The sequence below is a fragment of the Ipomoea triloba genome, chromosome 12 (genome assembly GCF_003576645.1).
Source record: "Ipomoea triloba cultivar NCNSP0323 chromosome 12, ASM357664v1".
In the NCBI taxonomy this organism is placed as follows: domain Eukaryota; kingdom Viridiplantae; phylum Streptophyta; class Magnoliopsida; order Solanales; family Convolvulaceae; genus Ipomoea; species Ipomoea triloba.
In genome coordinates, this window is record NC_044927.1 from 28,311,477 (window position 1) to 28,326,017 (window position 14,541).

The 14,541-nt window shown below is 45.0% G+C and overlaps 1 protein-coding gene across 1 annotated transcript; it reads right to left on the reverse strand.

Annotated features, from left to right (window-relative positions):
- Positions 1-3,367: 3,367 nt before the first annotated feature.
- Positions 3,368-7,618, reverse strand: LOC115999629. The gene is made up of 4 exons (XM_031239469.1): positions 6,959-7,618; positions 3,728-6,821; positions 3,579-3,586; positions 3,368-3,463 (listed from the first exon to the last, which is right to left on the reverse strand). Exons 1-4 carry the CDS (start codon positions 7,616-7,618, stop codon positions 3,368-3,370), a joined length of 3,858 nt encoding a protein of 1,285 aa, XP_031095329.1.
- Between the last annotated feature and the right edge of the window lie 6,923 nt (positions 7,619-14,541).

Genomic DNA, 14,541 nt, shown 5'->3' on the forward strand with positions numbered 1-14,541 from the left:
GTATAGGGTCTCGGGTTTAGGGTTTCGGGTCTCGGGTCTAGGCTTTCGGGTCTCGGGTTTAGGATTTAGGGTTTTGGCTCTCGGGTTTAGGGTTTTGGGTCTCGGATTTAGGGTCTCGGGTTTGGGGTTTCGGGGTCTCGGGTCTAGGCTTTCGGGGCTCGGGTTTAGGGTTTCAGGTTTAAGGTCTCAGGTCTAGGATTCAGGGTATCGGGTCTAGGGTATCGGGTTTAGGGTTTCGGGTATCGGGTCTTAGGTTTAGGGTTTAGGATTTCGGCTCTCGGGTTTAGGGTTTCAGGTCTTGGGTCTCGGGTCAAGGGTTCGGGTCTCGGGTCTCCGGTCTAGGGTTTCGGGTCTCGGGTTTAGGGTTTTGGGTCTCAAGTCTAGGGTTTTGGGTCTCTGGTTTTGGATTTAGGGTTTCGGCTCTCGAGTTTAGGGTTTCGGGTCTAAGGTTTAGGGTTTCGGGTCTCGGGTCTCAGGTTTAGGATTTAGGGTTTCGGCTCTCGGGTTTAGGGTTTCGAGCTTCAGATCTCATGTTTTGGGTCTCAGGTCTCGGTTCTAGGGTTTGGGGTCTCGGGTCTAAGGTATCGAGTCTAGGGTATAGTGTTTCAGGTCTAGCGTCTAGGGTTTCGGGTCGTGGGTCTCGGGCTTCGGGTCTCGGGTCTAGGGTTTCGGGCCGCGGGTCTCGGGTCTAGGGTCTCGGGCCTAGGGTTTCGGTTATCAGGTTTAGGGTTTCGGGTCTCGGGTCTTAGGTTTAGGGTTTAGGGTTTCGGCTCTCGGGTCGAGGGTCTCGGGTCTAGGCTTTTGGGGCTCGGGTTTAGGGTTTTAGGTTTCAGGTCTTAGGTCTAGGGTTTCGGGTCTCAGGTCTAGGGTTTCGGGTCTCAGGTTTAGGATTTAGGGTTTCGACTCTAGGGTTTCGAGTCTAGGGTCTAGGGTTTTAGGTCTCGGGTCTAGGTTTTCAATTCGCGGGTCTCAGGCTTCGGGTCTCGGGACTAATGTTTCGGGCCGCGGGTCTCGGGTCTAGGGTTTTGGGTCTCGGGTTTAGGGTTTCGGGTCTCGGGTCTCGGGCTTTGGGTTTAGGGTTTTAGGTTTCAGGTCTTAGGTCTAGGGTCTCGGGCCTAGGGTTTCGGTTCTGAGGTTTAGGGTTTCGGGTCTCGGGTCTCGGGCTTTGGGTTTAGGGTTTTAGGTTTCAGGTCTTAGGTCTAGGGTCTCGGGCCTAGGGTTTCGGTTCTGAGGTTTAGGGTTTCGGGTCTCGGGTCTCGGGCTTTGGGTTTAGGGTTTTAGGTTTCAGGTCTTAGGTCTAGGGTCTCGGGCCTAGGGTTTCGGTTCTGAGGTTTAGGGTTTCGGGTCTCGGGTCTCGGGCTTTGGGTTTAGGGTTTTAGGTTTCAGGTCTTAGGTCTAGGGTCTCGGGCCTAGGGTTTCGGTTCTGAGGTTTAGGGTTTCGGGTCTCGGGTCTCGGGCTTTGGGTTTAGGGTTTTAGGTTTCAGGTCTTAGGTCTAGGGTCTCGGGCCTAGGGTTTCGGTTCTGAGGTTTAGGGTTTCGGGTCTCGGGTCTCGGGCTTTGGGTTTAGGGTTTTAGGTTTCAGGTCTTAGGTCTAGGGTCTCGGGCCTAGGGTTTCGGTTCTGAGGTTTAGGGTTTCGGGTCTCGGGTCTCGGGCTTTGGGTTTAGGGTTTTAGGTTTCAGGTCTTAGGTCTAGGGTCTCGGGCCTAGGGTTTCGGTTCTGAGGTTTAGGGTTTCGGGTCTCGGGTCTCGGGCTTTGGGTTTAGGGTTTTAGGTTTCAGGTCTTAGGTCTAGGGTCTCGGGCCTAGGGTTTCGGTTCTGAGGTTTAGGGTTTCGGGTCTCGGGTCTCGGGCTTTGGGTTTAGGGTTTTAGGTTTCAGGTCTTAGGTCTAGGGTCTCGGGCCTAGGGTTTCGGTTCTGAGGTTTAGGGTTTCGGGTCTCGGGTCTCGGGCTTTGGGTTTAGGGTTTTAGGTTTCAGGTCTTAGGTCTAGGGTCTCGGGCCTAGGGTTTCGGTTCTGAGGTTTAGGGTTTCGGGTCTCGGGTCTCGGGCTTTGGGTTTAGGGTTTTAGGTTTCAGGTCTTAGGTCTAGGGTCTCGGGCCTAGGGTTTCGGTTCTGAGGTTTAGGGTTTCGGGTCTCGGGTCTCGGGCTTTGGGTTTAGGGTTTTAGGTTTCAGGTCTTAGGTCTAGGGTCTCGGGCCTAGGGTTTCGGTTCTGAGGTTTAGGGTTTCGGGTCTCGGGTCTCGGGCTTTGGGTTTAGGGTTTTAGGTTTCAGGTCTTAGGTCTAGGGTCTCGGGCCTAGGGTTTCGGTTCTGAGGTTTAGGGTTTCGGGTCTCGGGTCTCGGGTCTAGGGTTTCGGGTCGTGGGTCTCGGGCTTCGGGCTTTGGGTCTCGGGTCTAATGTTTCGGGCCGCGGGTCTCGGGTCTAGGGTTTCGGGTCTCGGGTTTAGAGTTTCGGGTCTCGGGTCTCAGGTTTAGGGTTTAAGGTTTCGGATCTCAGGTCTCGAGTCTAGGGTCTCGGGTTTAGAGTTTCGGGTCTCGGGTCTAGGCTTTCGGGGCTCGGGTTTAGGGTTTTAGGTTTAAGGTCTCAGGTCTAGGGTTCAGGGTATCATGTTTAGGGTATCGGATTTTGGGTTTCGGGTATCGGGTCTAGGGTTTCGAGTCTCAGGTTTAGGGTTTAGGGTTTCGGCTCTCGGGTTTAGGATTTCGGGTCTTGGTTCTCGAGTCAAGGATTTGGGTCTCGGGTCTCCGGTCTAGGGTTTCGGGTTTAGGGTTTCGGGTCTCAAGTCTAGTGTTTCGGGTCTCTGGTTTTGGATTTAGGGTTTCGGCTCTAGGGTTTAGGGTTTCGGGTCTCGGGTTTAGGGTTTCGGGTCTCAGGTTTAGGATTTAGGGTTTCGACTCTCGGGGTTCGGGGTCTGGGGTCTGGGGTTGGGGGTTTGGGTTTGGGGGTTTGGGTTTTGGGGGTTTGGGGTTTTGGGTTTAGGGTTTAGGGTTTAGGGTTTTAGGGTTTAGGTTTTTTTTTTTTTTTTTTTTTTTAAATTTAAAAAAAAAAAAAAAAAAAAAAAAAGAGATCCCTTTACCCAAGGCAACAAGCAATAGTAAGACAAGAGAAACTCCCTCAAGCCCTGGGCAGACCACCCCAATACAGATCTCTGCATGTTGAAGGGATGGGATGATCTGTTTAGCCCCAACACAAAAGCAAAGCTCCAAGGCCATCTGGTCACCCCACCAGCAGAACCTTTTCATCTATTTCCTTCATCCTTTCTCATTCATTTCTGTTTTCTCATTTTTCTGTTTTCAAAATTCTATTATTCTATCATTCTTTCCTTCTTATTTCATGCAAAACAGCCATCATCAACCTTGTGACAGCCATTCCTAACACAGATCACAGCCAGTGTGTCCATCCAAACCTTCATCTAACCCTGTGACAGCAAAAGAGAGCAGCAGCAAAGCAAGCCTATCCATTCCTACCTGCAAAACAGAAAACAACCAGCTGCAGTACTCATGTCTGTGGCCCTTCTGGCCTTAGGCTGTTCATTCATATGGTTCACCAGCCTCCAGAGATAGCACCCCTGTCAGATTCTACCTTTGCACCTGCAAGAGAACATCAATATGCAAAAATCAAAAATCAAAGCAAAGCTGCAACAGCCTCAGAGGAGTGGGCAGCACCACCCCCATCATCAGCCCACTGTCATACAATGTCATGCCCTGGGAAAATAGAGAAGTGAGGGATGCCCTCCAGACTCAATAACTGAAAGAACCCATGAGGCAGCCCTCCTTTCTTCCAGAACACCAAGCTTTCCTTTTCAAATTTGTTAGCCAAAAATGCTGCCAGACAATTCACTTGACTGCTGCATCTTTTCCACATAATAGACCCCCCCTGAATCACAGCCTTAAAGCAAGGCTCATCAGACTCAAACACCACCTTCTCCAACTTTTTTCTCCTACACCAAGCCCATATATCCTGAATCATGACCTCCCTTAGTTCATTCAAAACACCCATGTCCTCCACAGAATATGCTCCTGCAAGACAGAACACTCCATTTGCATTTCTTATCACAAAACCACAACTTTTTCCATTAGTCCCCTCTGCCAAATTAACCTTAATCCAACCCCCCTGTGGCTTTGACCATCTGCTACCCCTCACCAAGCTTTGCACTCCAAACCTCTCCACTCTTCTCAGAATTGCAGCCCAGCTGGGAGGGAAAGGATCCCATCCAGGCCACCTTCTTGCAATACAATCAGCTACCTCCTTTGCTACATGATACTTCACTCTAGCTGCATTTATTTTTTTCCCTCCATACTTGCTCTGAGTGAATCCAACCCACAGTCCCCAAATAATCAACATTGGCAGCCTTTCAACAATAAATCTTTCTAACCTGTTCTGTTTCTTCTTGCTCCACCAGCTATAGCAGACTTGTGCTAAACTCCTTATTTGAATTTTTATTCCCAGGGTTGCTGCAAAATAGCCCCAAACTTCTGTGGCCACTTCCCCTGCGCAGAACACATGTTGTAAGGTACATAGAGCTGGTGCTATGCAGCAATTGCATTTTGAGACCAAACTATATCCAAATCTGACCAAAACATCATCCATTGGGACTTTCCTTTTAAACACTCTCCAGGCTAGAAATGAGATTTTCCAAGGCACATGTTTAGCCCACACCCTCCTACTCCAGTGCTTAAACATCATCCTACTCCCTGACTGTCTTTTTTCATACTTCTTTGCTGCTGCAAAAGTGAACTTTCCATTTGCCTCAGGTCTCCACTGGGCAGTATCAGGCACTCCCTCCCTCAAGCTTAATCCAGTGAATAACCTCCTTCCCTCAGTTCCAATTCCCTCCAAGTCCCAACCCCCCTCCTTATACAGGCCACATAACATTTCTTTGGATCTTGTTTTTCCTGTTACATTCAGTATTCTAGCCAAAGCACCTTCCCCAGACCAATTATCCCACCACAGATTCACCTTGCCTTCCCCAACCTTCCACTGTATCTCCCCTTCCACCCTCTCTCTTGCTCTCACCATTCTCCTCCACACATGTGAATCCTTATACTGCCAGGATTTGCAGACAGGATTTGACCTTCCACAGTATTTTGCTTTCATATAATCTCCCCATAGGGACCTTTCAGTTCTAAAATGCCACCACAACTTTGTGCCAGCAGCCTCCACCATCTCCCTTAGGCTAGTGAATCCTACTCCTCCCATATCCACATCCTTTGCCATTGACTCCCAAGAACTCCAATGATACCTCAGTTTTCCCCCTTCCTCTCCCCAGAAAAAGTTAGCAAAGATCCTCTCTAACTGTTTGATCACAGCTTTTGGAGGATCAATTGCTGAGAATATATGCATTGGAAGGGCCTGCAATACTGACTTAACCAGTACAGCCTTCCCTCCTTGTGACAACAATTTAGTGTGCCATCCTCTGCATCTTGTTGAGACCCTGTCCACCAGTGCTGCAAACAAAGAAACATTCTTCCTTCCCATGTAAACAGGACATCCCAGATATGTGAAAGGGAAATCCTTTTGTTGAAACTTTGTTATGACCTTTACTTTTGTTACAACCTCCCTTCTCACATTTTTATGCAAGTAGAAACCACTCTTAGCCTTATTAACTAACTGCCCTGATTGGTTTTCATAGTTCTCTAGAGTATGCATGACATTCCTTAGATCATCCCCCCTCCCAGTAGTAAAGACAATCATATCATCAGCAAAGGATAAATGATTCACCTTAGGCCCCCCCTTAGCTTGTGAAAAATTTGCATTATTGTCTCTCAACATACTTGACAACAACTCAGCAGCTATAATGAATAAGCTGGGGGACAAAGGATCCCCCTGCCTTAAGCCTCTAGTGGAGTGGAAAAAGCCACACTGGTTTCCATTAACAATGACTGAGTACCAAATGTTATTTATTGTTTTGTCAACTAAATCCACCCACTTTTGACTGAAACCAAATTTTTTGAGCACAGCCAAGACACACTTCCAGGACATCCTGTCATATGCTTTGGCCATGTCAAGCTTAAGCACAACATCCTTATTGGCCACAGTCATTCCTTGACATAATTCCTGTGCTAATAAGATGTTATCAATAATGTTCCTTCCTTTCACAAACCCAGCCTGAGAAGGACCAACAAGCCTAGCCAAAATCTCAGCTAGTCTCATGACCATGATCTTAGAAATCACCTTATTGCAGAAATTACTTAGGCTGATTGGCCTGTAATCTGCAAAAGTGGCTGGGTTTGGAATCTTGGGGATCAAAACAATGGCAGTATGTGTTATGAATTTTGTTAATGATTTGCCTTGAAAGAAACTGACAATTACCTCACAAAAGTCACCTTTGATGACATCCCAGCAGCTCTGATAAAATCCCCCACCAAAACCATCTGGCCCTGCAGAGCTGTTGGGATTCATACTAAAGATGCTTTCCTTGATCTCTTCTGCAGTTGGATTTGCTACTAGCCTCCTGTTCTCTTCTTCTGTTACACTGCCCTGCAAGCATTCAAACATGGTTAGGTCAAGCTGAGTTTCCTGAGCCTCAAAAAGCTTCTGGTAGTACTCAACTGCCATATTAGCAATCTGATCCTGCTCCACCACCCAACCTCCCTCCTCCCTCTTTATTTTGTGAATAACTTGTTTTCTCCTCCTTTCTTTGACTAGACCATGATAATATTTTGTGTTCTTTTCTCCCTCAACAACCCATCTCACATGAGATTTCTGTTGCCAGAACTTCTCCTCCACTGCCAAAGCTCTCTGATATTCAGCTTGCACCTTTTTATACCTGATCAGATTTTGCTCAGATGGTTCATTTTGCACCTCTGCCTCCACCTCCCCACCCTTCCCTCAAGATTTTTCACATTTTCAAAAATATTCCCAAAGGTTCCCCAATTCCAGCTAGTCAACTTCTTTTTCAATTTTTTGAGTTTTGTTTGGAATCTGTACATTGCATTTCCCTGCACTTCCTCCTCCCATACCCTCCTTACAACCCCAATGAATTGCTCATGTTCTGACCACACATTGAGATATCTGAAAGGCTTCTTTCCAAACTTTATTTGTGGTTCCACAGTTAACACCATAGGAGAATGATCTGATGATGCCTTGGACAGGTACTGGTTGTGTGTTTTTAGATTCTCATCCCACTCAGCATTAACCATGCACCTGTCCAACTTCTTCCAAACAGCCTGCTCCCCTTGCCTTCCATTCCACCATGAGAAAGGACCCCCATATGAGGTCACTTCCCTCAAATCAGCTCTATCTACACATTCCTGAAAATCCCTACTTTTTGTGATATTGTAAGGTAGCCCCCCTTTCTTTTCATCAATATTCAGGATGCAATTAAAATCTCCAAAGCAAGCCCACCTATGATTTCCCATTCCCTCAGCCATTGTCTCCAACTGCCCCCATAGCTCCTTCCTCACCCTCCCATTACAGCTTGCATAGACACAGGAGACAAGCATCTCTTTTTCCAGCTCAGGACTTTGCACCCTCAGAGTGATTACCTGCTCACTAACCTCCACCACATTCACAATTACCTCATTTGACCAGAATACCCAAATTTTATCATTCCCAGCACTCCTACACACCTCCCAGCCTATGGACATACTCACATCCTTCCTGTGACACTCATCCCTCATTGGTTCCAGTAAACAAAGCAGGCATGGTTTGTGCCCTCTCACCAAGTTTCTGATTCTATAAGGGGAGCCTTGGGAGCCCACTCCCCTTACATTCCAGCTCACAAAATTAATCATCATTACAACACCACCCCCCCACCACAGCCAGAGGCCCCAGCCTTCCTCCCTCCTGAACTCTTCTTTTTTCTCAGTTTTTTCTTTTGTGCCTTAGTCAGCTTTGTTGGTGTGGCATTCACACCCATTAGCTGCTAACAATAATGCAGGGCAAGGAAAAAGAAATGCTATGCCTAGCACAACAGATACAGGCTGGAGGGGAGTAAATGGAGGGGCTGTGCCAAGGGTGCAGCCTCAAGAGCAATCAAGAAATGGGGTACTAGTGGAATATACAGAAAAACCAGAGGGTGGCAATGAGAAAAAAACTTTTGAGGGAGGAAAAGAGAAACTTGAAACTGTGGGAGGGAGGGGAATGTCTTTTAGGGGAAGGGGTGGAAGGGAAGGGTTCAGAGGAGGGAGGGGTGGAAGAGGGAGAAGTTTTAACCCTGAGCCTTATGAATCAGAAGGGTATGAAACAGAAAAGGAGGGGAAGAGACAGGAGAATGGAGGAGAAAAGAAGTATGATGAGCAGAAACATAAAACTCAGAAAGAGCTGTTTAATGAAGGAGAAAAGCTTGGAAAGGAAAAAGAAGAAAAAAGAAATGAGGGAGGGGATAGAGTAAAAGAAGAGGGGAATATGAGAGGAGAGAAAGGCAAGTCAAAGAATGCAAATAAAGGGAACTATTATGGAGTTCTCCCACTGGATGTAGATGGAGATGCTGATCATGAGTGGGATCCTGGTGATGTTGAGAGGGAGGAAGGGGAGGTAAGGGGTTCTGATGATTCAGATGGGTTTAGGGTTTAGGGGTTTGGGTCTCTGGTCTCGAGTCTCGGGTGTCGAGGCTTGGGGCTCGGGTCTAGGGTCTAGGGTCTGGGGGCTCAGGACTCGAGACCCCAAAACCCCGAACTCGAGACCCTATACCCCAAACCCCGAACCTTGGACCCTGAACCCAAGACCCCAAACACCGAGACCTAGAACCCGAGACCCGAGACCTCAGAATCCCGAGACACGAGACCTAGAACCCGAGACCCGAGACCTCAGAATCCCGAGACACGAGACCTCGAACCCTAGACCCAAGACCCCGAGACCCGAGACCCTAGACCCTAGACCCCAGACCCCAAACCCTGAACCCTGGACCTTGAACCCGAGACCCGAGAACCAGAACCCGAGACGCAAGACCCAGAACCCCGAGACCCCAGAACCCCGAGACCCGAGTCCCCAGAAATCGAGACCCCGAACCCTAGACCCCGAACCCTGAACCTGAGATTCAAGACCCGAGACCTAGAACCCCGAGACCCAAGACTCGAGACCCAGAACCACGAGACCCGAGACCCGAGAACCTAGAACCCCGAACCCTAGACCCAAAACCCTAGACCTGGTAGTTCTACTGTAAAGTAGGAAAGTATTTTCACATTCAAGATCATGGATCAATATCAATATCACATGTTACTTTCCAAAAAAATTTCTTACCAGTACTGCTCTTGGAATATCCTTGACTCATTGGAACTTCTCAGCTTCAATTCTACCACAGATTGTATCTTCTCAATAATAAATCAAAAGGCTAACCTGTTTATTAAACAAAACACTTAACACTCTTAAAGTATAATACTTACTATATAAAACATAAATAATATAGCAATTCTTAAATCTGAGAGAGAAAGTTTTGAAGGGAAAGAGATGGGAAATAGAGGTGGAGTAGACCTTTCCACGAGCATCACTTAATGAAACTAACAGCACAATCATCAGCCATAAATACAACAGGGAATACACTTTGTTTATACTTGCCTCACAGTTTTCTGTGGAATTTTTTCCTCGTAAGAACACATACCAGTAGTTTTTGAGGAGTTTCCTTGCCCATTAATACTGCTTGAACTTGTCCCTTTCATGTAGAATTGCGAGCCATCACCTGAAGGATTGGGTAGCAAGCAAATCTGATTTGTGCACTAGTAGTCTAGAATGGTACAAAAGAATTTCCAAAGGAAGAAGGAAGCAAGGAACCTACTTCATTGCCCAGACAAAGCACAAACTCTAGGACATGGTCCATGTCAGGCGTGTACTGATCCAGTAAGACAGGAAGTCTGGACAGGTTACCATTTGAATCAATATAGATGTTAAAATACTCCTCAAGCATTTTAGCCTTTTGCTTGAGCAGACTTGTATTCATCTAAAAACAGCAAAGGAAGACCACTGTAAAAACTACATCACAGATTCATAAGAAAGCTTATTATAACTGTTAAGGAATTGAAGGGAGAAAAAATTCTTAAACTGTTATTTTTCATGCTAACTAATACATCTCTATTTATACACATGAGTGAAAGACAATTCTGCACTAAAAAGTCTAAAAGAAACTGCTGCCTAACAAACCAAATAAGGCTGCTGCCTAACATGTTGTTGACTGACAAATGGTGCTGCCTAACATTGCACTAACATAATAATAAAACATAAATAAGGCTGCTGGTCTGCTGCCTAAACGGCTGCTGGTCTGCTGTCCAAAATATGAAATATTTCAACACTCCCCCTCAAGCTGGAGCATATAAATCAAATGCTCCTAGCTTGCTAGAAATGAACTCAATCCTAGGTCCACGGAGAGATTTGGTGAGAACATCAGCAAGTTGATCATTTGACCCAACAAAAGTGGTAACAATATCTCCGGATGCAACCTTCTCTCGTATAAAATGACAATCAACCTCAATATGTTTGGTTCTTTCATGAAAAACAGGATTAGATGCAATGTGCAGCGCTGCTTGATTATCACAAATTAATTTCATGGGACTGGGCTTATAGAATTTGAGTTCTATAAGAAGTTGCTTAACCCAAATTAGCTCACATATTCCAAGTGCCATTGCTCGGTATTCTGCTTCTGCGCTTGAGCGTGCAACTACATTTTGTTTCTTACTTTTCCAAGAAACAAGATTACCTCCAAATAGAACACAATATCCTGATGTTGATCTCCTATCCCATGGGCATCCAGCCCAATCTGCATCTGTATAGCCAACAATTTCTGTGTGTCCATGATCTTTGTAGAGCAATCCTGTACCTGGAGATCTTTTCACATACCTCAATATTCTGATGGCTGCATCCCAATGACTTTGACATGGCTCTTGCAAAAATTGGCTAACTACACTTACAGCAAAAGAGATATCTGGCCGAGTGATAGTTAAGTATAGTAGCTTACCAACTAATCTTCGATACTTGCTTGGATCGGATAAGAGCTCCCCCTGTCTTGGAAGAAGTTTGACATTTGGATCCATAGGTGTGTCAATTGGTTTACAACTTGTCATTCCTGTTTCTTCAAGAATATCCAAAACGTATTTCCGTTGAGACACATAGATACCTTGCTCGGATTGAGCAACTTCAATTCCAAGAAAATACTTCAATTTTCCAAGATCTTTTGTCTCAAAATGTTGAAACAGATGTTTCTTAAGCTGATTTATTCCTTCACTGTCATTCCCTGTAATGACAATATCATCAACATAAACAACAAGATATATGCTTTGTCCAAGTGTGTGTTTATAGAAGACAGAGTGATCGGCTTTGCTTTGAATCATGCCAAATCGTTGGACAACATCTCTAAATCTCCCAAACCAGGCACGTGGAGATTGCTTCAACCCATATAGAGAGCGTTTAAGACGGCAAACAAGATTAGCTCCTGTCTTAGCCACAAATCCAGGGGGTTGCTCCATATATACTTCCTCATTCAAATCACCATGTAAGAATGCATTCTTTATATCCAACTGATACAGTGGCCAATGACGATTGGCTGCAATTGAGAATAAGAGGCGGATAGAAGTAATCTTGGCTACCGGTGAGAAGGTGTCCGTGTAATCAATGCCAAAAACTTGTGTGTATCCTTTAGCAACAAGTCGAGCTTTAAGTCTATCAATTTGTCCATCTGGACCAACTTTCACATTATATACCCATCTACAACCAACCACAGATTTACCTGGAGGTAAAGGTACTAACTCCCAAGTTCCAGAAGAATGGAGTGCTTCCATTTCATCAACCATTGCCTGAGTCCACCCTGGATGAGTTAATGCTTCCTTGACATTGTTTGGAACAAAAACAGTTGACAAACTAGTAATGAAGGCACAATATGATGGAGACAAACGTTTATGTGAAAGGAAATTATAGATAGGATAAGGATTTCGAGTAGATCTGTTAATGGGAGAATCTGTTATGATATTTTGGGCCGTATCAGTGGGCAACGCTGGTGTGGGACATGAATCAACCAAGCATTCATCCTCTTGAGAACCTTGACGATTGCGCCGCTGGTAGGTATACAAGAAAGGTGAGTTCCGTCTTTCTTGTATGGTTGACATTGGTGCAGTTGTTTCAGCTATATTGGGAGACACAGGCTCTGTGAAATTAGGAACAGGAAGAATTTCTGTGGCTTCAAGTGGTTCCCATAAAAAATCAGATTCATCAACTGGAGTGGAGGAGAAAAAAGGTGTAGTTTCAAAAAATGTGACATCAAAGGAAGTATAGAAACGATGTGTTTTAGGACAATAACACCTAAAACCTTTTTGGAGGCGAGAGTACCCAATGAACACACATTTTATGGCCTTGGCATCAAGTTTGTCTCGTCCTGGGGTGGAGTCATGGACGAAGCAGGTACACCCGAAAATTCGTAATGGAAGTTTGTGGAGAGGTTCCTGTGGGAGTAAAAGATTAAGAGGAATTTTCCCTTGTAACACAGAAGATGGAATTCGATTTATGAGGTGACAGGAGTGAAGTATAGCATCTCCCCAAAATCTTTTAGGAACCTTGTGATGAATGAGCAAAGTGCGGGCTGTGTCAACAAGATGACGTATCTTCCGTTCAGCAACTCCATTTTGCTGAGGCGTCCTAGCACATGAAGATTCATGAAGTATTCCATGTGTGGAAAAAAAAGAAGTAAAAGAGTCAGAGAAATATTCTCTGGCATTGTCACTTCGTAGAACTTTGAGAGAAACTCCAAATTGATTCATGACTTCATTGTAGAATGTTTTGAACACATCAAATAGTTCAAAACGGTTTTTCATTAGAAAGACCCAACTGCATCGAGAAAAATCATCAATGAAAACGACAAAATACAAGAACCCTAAGGTGGTTGAAACACGACATGGTCCCCAAACATCAGAGTGAACTAAAGAAAAAGGTGTACTGGCCCTTCTATTCACTCTACTAGGATATGAGGCTCTTGAGTGTTTCCCAAGTTGACAAGACTCACATTCTATGTTCTTTAAATCTGACAAGCCAGGAACAAGTTGTTTTAATTTATTAATATTGGGATGCCCAAGGCGACAATGGCTAAGGAGAGGTGAAACAGTAGCGGCGCAAGCTGTGTTGGTATTGGTAGAGCCTAAAAGATGGTAGAGTCCTTGTGATTCATGTCCCGTACCAAGCATTTCCCTTGTTTGTCGGTCCTGAATAACCACGGAATCAGAAGAAAAGGTAACAAGGCAATTAAGAGAGTGAGTAAGCTGATGGATTGAAATCAAGTTGAAAGGACAACCGGGAATGTAAAGAACATGTTCTAGAGAAAAAGAATGGATAGTGACTTTTCCAATTCCCTTAGCTTTCCCTTTTGATCCATCACCAAAGGTAACAGATGGAAGAGAATCAGAGAAATCAATTTTGGAGAAAAACGAGGGATTACCAGATATGTGATCGGTGGCCCCGGAGTCCAAAAACCAAACAGAGTTTGATTGTGAAGCAAGAGCAATGTGGGTGCTGTCTGGAGAAATGGTTGTTTTGGCGGCCTTTAATTGCAAGAATTCTGCATACTCATCCTTTGAGATAACTTGTGTATCTGAATTCGCAGACTGAGCTATATTCACCATAGTTGGTTTTCCATGAAGTTTCCAGCAAACCTCACGAGTGTGCCCTTGTTTGTTACAGAAGTCACAAAAACGGGTAGAATTTCGTCCTCCGCCTCGGCCACCTCGATTGCTTCCTCGACCTCTTCCTCTATTGTAACTTTGAGTAGTGAGAGCAGAATGATCGACAAGGGTTGATGTGTTCCCTCTATGGATGGAGGAGACTTGAAGAAGTCTTTTGAACATTTCTTTGGTATTTGGAACAGCTCCATCTCCAAGTATACTATTTCGAACTTGCTCAAATTCTGGTTCAAGTTTGGCAAGTGTGAGAACAACAAAAAACTTGTCTCGTTGAGTAAGTTGCTCTTCAGGTGATCCTCCAATAGGCATGAGTTTGTTGAATTCAGCCATGAGTCCTTGGATTTTCCCCAAAAATTTTTCCATGGACATTTCTGACTTCTTGACACTTAGTATTTCACTGACAATGAAATAAAAACGAGAGATGTCGTTTGTATAAAGAGATTGAGCCTGTTTCCATACAGAAAAACAGGTTCTGAAAGGTCTAAACATGGGGATTAAATCCGGGGCAAGAGATTGCCATAATAGACTGCAAAGTTGAGCATCAACTCTCTTCCAAATATCCTTTTCATGCTGAATTTCTTCTGCTGTAGTAGTGAGGTGGTCAACCACTCCTTGACCCATAAACCATAGTTCTACTGCTGATGCCCAATCTTGATAATTTTGGGAACCAATGAGTCTTTCACTGGTGATAGTTAAACTCCCAGAAAGATTTGGAACGTAGACTTTAGGTTGAACTTGGAGAGATTTAGGTTGAACTTGGAGAGAAGGTTGGACTGGAAGAGGAGTATTTTGGACACTATCAATAATTTCCTCATCTGCCATATTGATAAATCAAATGTGAGAAAATCAGGATAGTGTCGCAGCAAAGGGATAGACCGATCTGAAAACTTTACTGAAAAAGTTTGCCGAAAAAAGTGTGTAGCAGCAGTTTGGAGTCAGTTTGGAGTGACTCC

Bases quoted from the DNA above. Each gene is read 5' to 3' on its own strand.
- LOC115999629 (XM_031239469.1), bottom strand. From the start codon at position 7,618: ATGAGGGATGAGTGTCACAGGAAGGATGTGAGTATGTCCATAGGCTGG. The intron at 6,822-6,958 runs GTATGGGAGGAG...TCTTGAGGGAAG, and splicing joins TCATTGGGGTTGTAAGGAGG to GGTGGGGAGGTGGAGGCAGA.